General features: G+C 40.1%; 1 protein-coding gene across 2 annotated transcripts; it reads right to left on the bottom strand.

Annotated features, from left to right (window-relative positions):
• Positions 1–1,018: 1,018 nt before the first annotated feature.
• LOC144534829 (putative E3 ubiquitin-protein ligase UBR7) lies at positions 1,019–5,680 on the bottom strand. Of its 2 annotated transcripts, none has more exons than XM_078276884.1 (11): positions 5,445–5,680; positions 4,988–5,121; positions 4,830–4,890; positions 4,643–4,738; positions 4,469–4,522; positions 4,272–4,377; positions 4,036–4,172; positions 1,934–2,128; positions 1,613–1,769; positions 1,425–1,486; positions 1,019–1,243 (listed from the first exon to the last, which is right to left on the bottom strand). In XM_078276884.1, exons 1-11 carry the CDS (start codon positions 5,559–5,561, stop codon positions 1,160–1,162), a joined length of 1,203 nt encoding a protein of 400 aa, XP_078133010.1. In that variant the 5' UTR covers positions 5,562–5,680; the 3' UTR covers positions 1,019–1,159. The 2 variants fall into 2 exon arrangements, with proteins under 2 accessions (XP_078133010.1, XP_078133011.1); XM_078276885.1 differs by having other exon boundaries at positions 1,153–1,243; positions 1,579–1,769.
• Positions 5,681–6,134: the final 454 nt, after the last annotated feature.

The following is a 6,134-nucleotide window of genomic DNA, read 5'->3' as shown; positions in this document are numbered from 1 at the left end:
CTTTTACGAACAAGTTTGTCTTAAAGCGTAACTCTTGCCAAAATGCAACCTAGGGTCTTTTTGAGAGTCAAACTTTCGTTTAAAAGCATATTTAGGACGGAATCGCCACTTTTAAGATGTATCGTATTTTAGTTTTTCTGTCAAATGGCCTTTTGAATGGGAGTAATAGCGGCACTTTTTTGCTAGCCTCAAAATAGCTATTTTTAAAACAATAAGAAGGCTCGACACAACATGAAACTTTGCTCGAAGTATCACCAGGGGCTCTACACCTTAACGAAAGCATTGACAACATTGTTTGTGTACCCATAGTTTACTAAAAAAGGTTTTGAGCAACTCACTGTAGCTGTTGTTCTTCCGGTCGCCGTCTATCAAGCCAGTCAAAAATAGTCGAGGGAGGAGAGTAAAGATGGAAAGCTCCAAAAGCTTAGTTCCATATAAATGCACGGTTAAGGTGTAGAGCCCCTGGCGATACTTCAAGCAAAGTTTCATGTTGTGTCGAGCCTTCTTAGTGTTTTAAAAATAGCTATTTTGAGGCTAGCATAAAAGTGCCGCTATTACTCCCATTCAAAAGGCCATATGACCGAAAAACGAAAATACAGTACATTTTAAAAGTGGAGATTCCGTCTTAAATATGCTTTTAAAGTAAAGTTTGACTCGGGTACATTCACAAAAAGACCCTAGGTTGCATTTTGGCGAGAGTTACGCTTTAACTGGTCGCCACCGGAAAACCTCTAACAATTTAAACACACTGGTATTTAACTGTCAAAATGACAAACTGGACATTATCATGTTCATGTGATGTACTCTTATAACATTATAGCAATTTAATCTTTAAAGCATACCGGGCTCAAACTAAACGTTCATAAATGTTTCCAGTAACATTCATCATGAGCTTCAGAGTTAAGGCATAATTATAAATCAATAAAAACAATTGGAAACAAAACCTTAACCCCAAAAACTCACTTTTTTACCCTAGAAGTAACGCTTCACAAAAACAGCAAGTCAGCACTCTTTGCGCTAATTGTTCAAGCTTTAGGATCACATTGGATGCAGCAAGAAGCCCCTTTTATTCAACAGAGGAAAAAAAGGGTCTTCCAAGATTCACATTCATTTAAAGCACCAGATGAACCAGGCATATGATAGCAGCATGGCCTTCTTGTTACTGGTATCCTGCATTGGTCCTTCGTCTTTTTCTAGCCCGCAGCTCCTCAAAGAACTGATGTACAGCTTCGACTGTGACGGTCTGATAGAGATAGGTAGGGAATGGTTCAGGTTTGAGATTTGGAGGAAGAAGAAAAAGAAAGAGAGCACACACACAAGACCCAGTGTCAACCATACATGATTCTTGACTGCAAAATTGCACATTTTTGGCTATGTTTAATTAACGCTTCAGACTATTTTGCACATAGACATCCATTTCTCACCTTTCCTTCAGCAACACACTGGTCTAAAAATGCAGTCATCGAAGTTGACAACTCGTTGAAACCTGAGGTAGGAAAACATGATTAATTAGTCTCGATCAATCGCCTTTCCCATAAATCGCACTTCGCATGATTACATCCTTGGAGGAAAACTGACCCCACATCTTCCTTACTGCTCTCCCCGCGCTCACCGTAAATGACCTCCAGCTGCTGTATACGGTCCATTGAGCTTGTCAGTGCCATCAGCGGGTGCTGCCCAAATGGCTCATCCAAGCCTTTGTTCTCGTAGGCCAGAATGGTGTCGGACTGATCCATAAGAAACTGCACTTCGGCAGCCACATAGATCCTCTGTGCAACAATGCAATACACACAGTTAAGAAACATTCTTTAATAAAATAAGCCTAAGTACTTCTAGACACTGTAACATGAATCAGGATCACATATAGAGCCAACACCTGCAAAGTGGCTTTATTAAAGCCCACATTATAAGAGAACTTGTATTTGTGATTTACCTTGCAGCTCATGCAGGTGCAGAGCTTGGAGCGCCAACTGTAAGGCCAGAACACCGCTCCCTGTCTTAGCCTCTCCAGGCCCTTGGCCTGCAGCTCCTTCAGCCTGCACACAACAGTTTTGGTCGTGGCCTTTGCAGGGCTGCCTGTCATTTCCTCATGGGTCCGTTTGCAAGGGGAACTCCTGCTTTCCGCATTCTAAAATAGAAATAATGACAGAGGATGGGGTGAGTTACTGTGTTAATCTGGCAGGAGGAGCGGGTGATAACACCTGGGCTTTGTAAAACACAGCAATGCAGACTCATCCGGGGAAGTCTCAAGGCGACCGACACGATGAGATGATTGGGCGATGAAAATCACCAGTTTACAGTAAGCTGTCCTGTGAAGCCTGGCCAAAGCCTTCTACAGAGCAGGCGAAGCAGTGCCTCATGGGTCATTTCTCCCCTAATTACCCAGAGGAGAGGAAAGCAAGATAACAGGAGCTGGAGCCTGCTCTATAATCTGCTCATTACCCTCCAGCCCCATCTTGTGGAAACAAAAAACACCAGCTGCCACGGAGGGAATGTGCACAGTGAGCACAGATACACACAATGCTCTCATGGGCATTGTGTGTGTATAATGCCCATAGCAAACGGAACAAAATACTGTGAAATATGTAAATTAGGCCAGAGTTACAAAGCAAGTTTAATTATATTATGTGCTTTTTCCTATAAATGCAAAACAATATGTACTACTTTTTTTAATTGATTTGTGCAAATACAGTATGGGTACAAGGGATGTTTTCTTAAAACTGTAATCACGAAGATTTTCTGTCACTGTTAAGTCACCATGCATCACAGAAGGAGCTAACAATGGTGATTGAGCATATGATCCACTGATTAAAGTATTGCAATATTTACAGTATATATTCGCAGTATTACAAACTGGGTGTCTGGTGTGACGTCCTGGAAAAAATGCTGTATTACAGTTTTTCTCCATGTATACACACAAAAAAATGGAACAGTTCAATCTGAAAACTTCAGAAAGTTCATATAACAACATGACTCCACACCATAGAAATAGAATGATATTCATTTTATTTGTTTATGCTCCAGACTGCTGACCTCTCAGTACAAGTCACTTTTCACTCTAATGGAAATTCTAAAATCAACCAGGACTGAAATCTGAATCACTTAAAATGCAACTGTAGCAAGCATCTCACTATGTCTAACGTTATCCACGTTCATATTTATGCAACAAATGATATATACAGCTACAAAAAAGCCCAAAAGTCGGAAGTTGGAACAAAAGTACAAAGAGTCGTTGCTATGGAGATGATACACTATCTCATCTCCTCACATTGGTTTAAACTGGCAGGTTTTAGAACCTTGCAGACCGCCGCGTTGCAAATAGTTGCAAGTTTCAACTCGTCACAAATCTTTGGTCTGAACTGGGCTTAAGGATTGCCACTTTAAAATTCTAACCACTTTTTTTTTTTCTGAATCTACCATGATAAAGGATCTACCACAGATAAAGGAAAATACAACCAAAGCCATTAATGGAAAAGTAACAAGAGGACACCTAAATGTATGTTTCCTCCATTTTCCCACTTTTTGTGTAGGGCTAGTGGAGTATGATTATGCTGCGTTAATGTCATATAGAAGTTATAGTTATTACAAGTTTCCAGTGTTCAACATCCAAGTTGTAACTGCGACTGGGAAAGCTTGTAAATATTTCGACTTGGCACTTTATAATATGAAAAGTGCCAGAGAGCTAAACAAACATAGACGCCTCACCAATCATGAGCCAACGACAGTCGTTACATGTAAATAAACCCAATTTTACGGATATAGTGTTCTTTGTCAATGCACAGTAATTTTAACTCTGACACAACCAAATCTCTGATCACGAAACTGTCTTAAGTTGTCCAATGACGTGATTAACATAGGAATATTTCCTATCTCTACCAGTCATGCCATACGGATTGGTTTCATAGCAGGATCATCCCCAGCACAGCTTTGGTGTTAGTAGGTTTTCTTGTTCACTTTAACTCCCTTCTATCTGTTTTCACTCTTAATATGGCAAACATAGAAACACGGGCATGTCTCATGAGCACGCTTTCTCACCTCCTGCTTTGTGTGCTCAACACTGGTGGATGGTTCCTCATCGCTAGTTTTACTGGACTCAGGGGCTTCTTCCATTTCTGCTCCTTCCTCGACTTCTACCTCTTCCTCAGGATCACTGATGCTGATCACAGGTGGTACTAAAGGGGAAAGACAAATGAAATGTTTAATGTTTGCAAAGTTAGACATGTGGGTTTGTATTTTCTGTCTGTGACAAGCAGCTCAGGGTAATGAGTTACCTGCAAAGTGAGCAGCATATGTCCACAAGACAGGAACCTTGTTCATGCAGGCCTCACATGTCATCTCTTGCAGCTCCTCAGGTTCTACTGTAGTGCAGCCCAGATGCTATCAAAGACAAACAAAATGACTACATCATGAGAAGAAGACTATAATTAGTGATAAAATGTAAACTGAATGAAAGATGACTTATGCTTACCCTGCAATGAAACCAATCCTCACAGATGACACACTGAATCATCTCATCGTTGGACTATTGGGTAATAAAAAATAAAAAAAAAGGTGTTTTGTGTAGTGACAGATGACAGCCAAACATAAACAGAAGATTTCATATCATAATCATAATTACATGAGAAATAAATAAAAGGAATACCTGATCGTCTGTATCTGGATACGGCCGATCACACGTGCAGTAGCAGCCATTGAAGTTGTGATTGTAGTGATTTCTAACGTTTTCCTCATCTTTGGCCTGTGAATACAAGAGACGGAATAACTTCAACAGTCGGAAAATAAATGGCAGATGATTCAGTTAGAAATCATATTAAAACAAAAGGACTCACAGGAATTAGCTGGCACTTGAATTCCCCAAACTTGCTATTTCCACAGTCACAGCGAAAATTTCTACATTAGGAAAATGTGAAAATCATGAAATGGGTAAAGCAAACTGTGGTGTTAGTTTACCATCAGTACAACACACACAAAGAAACTAACAAAATACCTTTTGGTGTACAGTTCAAAGATATCATGTCCATCGTGGCATTTATTGGCACAGGCCAGACAAACCCCAGCAGGCTCTGCTGCACTGGGAGTGCAGGTGTTGCAGGCAAACACAGCCTGTCTCTTCACATAGCCCTGTAAGAATAACACAGGAGGTATAAATATACAGCAGTGTACAAATTATTGATTACACGTCCCTTGTAATAAAGCACTGAAGTGGTTCTTTTATAATCTCTGATTAGAAACACTGAAGTGCAAAAATATAATTCCAAGTGGCCCTTAGAAACTACAAACCCCTTACGAGAAATTATAATAACATATAAATAAATAGAAACTACTGTGACACACACAGTCACAATGAACACACAACACTGCATCTAAAACGGCAGTACTTGTATATATGGGGGGAAAGCGACAGTAGGCAGGCGATGGCGATGGCTGCAGGAAGCCTTTCTTACCCGAGAATAAGAGCAGTTTTCTGGGTCGCTTCCAGCCAGCACACACAAAGCCTTCTCGAGCTCCTCCTCGTTGGCAAGAATATCGTCAATGTCAGAGTCTTCTTTGTTTGCTGCCATTCTGGTAAAAGAGGGTGAAGAGAACACAAAGACACCGGTCTGAGCTTGTTATAGTCTACGGTCTGAGCTGCACAACAATGTTGACAAATGACTGTTCCGGGCGGGAGTTTGGGCCGAGAACACGTGGAGGAAGTGACGCTACAATGTTTTTCCAGCAGTGGTTTTAGTTTAAATTAAATTAAACAAAATTATTTTCTTAGTTCAAGCAGGTAGTTAAGCATTACGACTTGAATATATTAAGTATAGGCGTATCGATTGGTTTTAGGTAAGTTAGACTGTAATTGTCTCATGGTGGCAGTCAACTGTTGGCATACTCTCACAATATAAACACGTTCTAAAGACATTTAAAAAATATCAATTTTTGTGGGTGAATTACAGTAAATATTTACAAAAAAAGGAAAATCCATTATAATTTATATAATTGTATACAATAACAACACACACACACACACACACACACACACACACACACACACACACACACACACTGGAACCATCACTGAAAAGAATGTACTTCAGTTAGATTTTCTCCCAAAAAAACAGATATTGAAAAAGGTCTGAAGTTTTGGGATG

Source organism: Sander vitreus, chromosome 20 (genome assembly GCF_031162955.1).
Source record: "Sander vitreus isolate 19-12246 chromosome 20, sanVit1, whole genome shotgun sequence".
NCBI lineage: Eukaryota > Metazoa > Chordata > Actinopteri > Perciformes > Percidae > Sander > Sander vitreus.
This window is presented reverse-complemented; position numbering and strand designations above follow the sequence as displayed.

Excerpts from the sequence above, each read along its gene's own strand:
- LOC144534829 (XM_078276884.1), bottom strand. The coding sequence starts at position 5,561 with ATGGCAGCAAACAAAGAAGACTCTGACATTGACGATATTCTTGCCAAC. Across the intron at positions 4,523-4,642 it reads ATCCAGATACAGACGATCAG|TCCAACGATGAGATGATTCA; the intron begins GTATTCCTTTTA and ends ATTACCCAATAG. Across the intron at positions 2,129-4,035 it reads TTGAGCACACAAAGCAGGAG|AATGCGGAAAGCAGGAGTTC; the intron begins GTGAGAAAGCGT and ends TTTCTATTTTAG.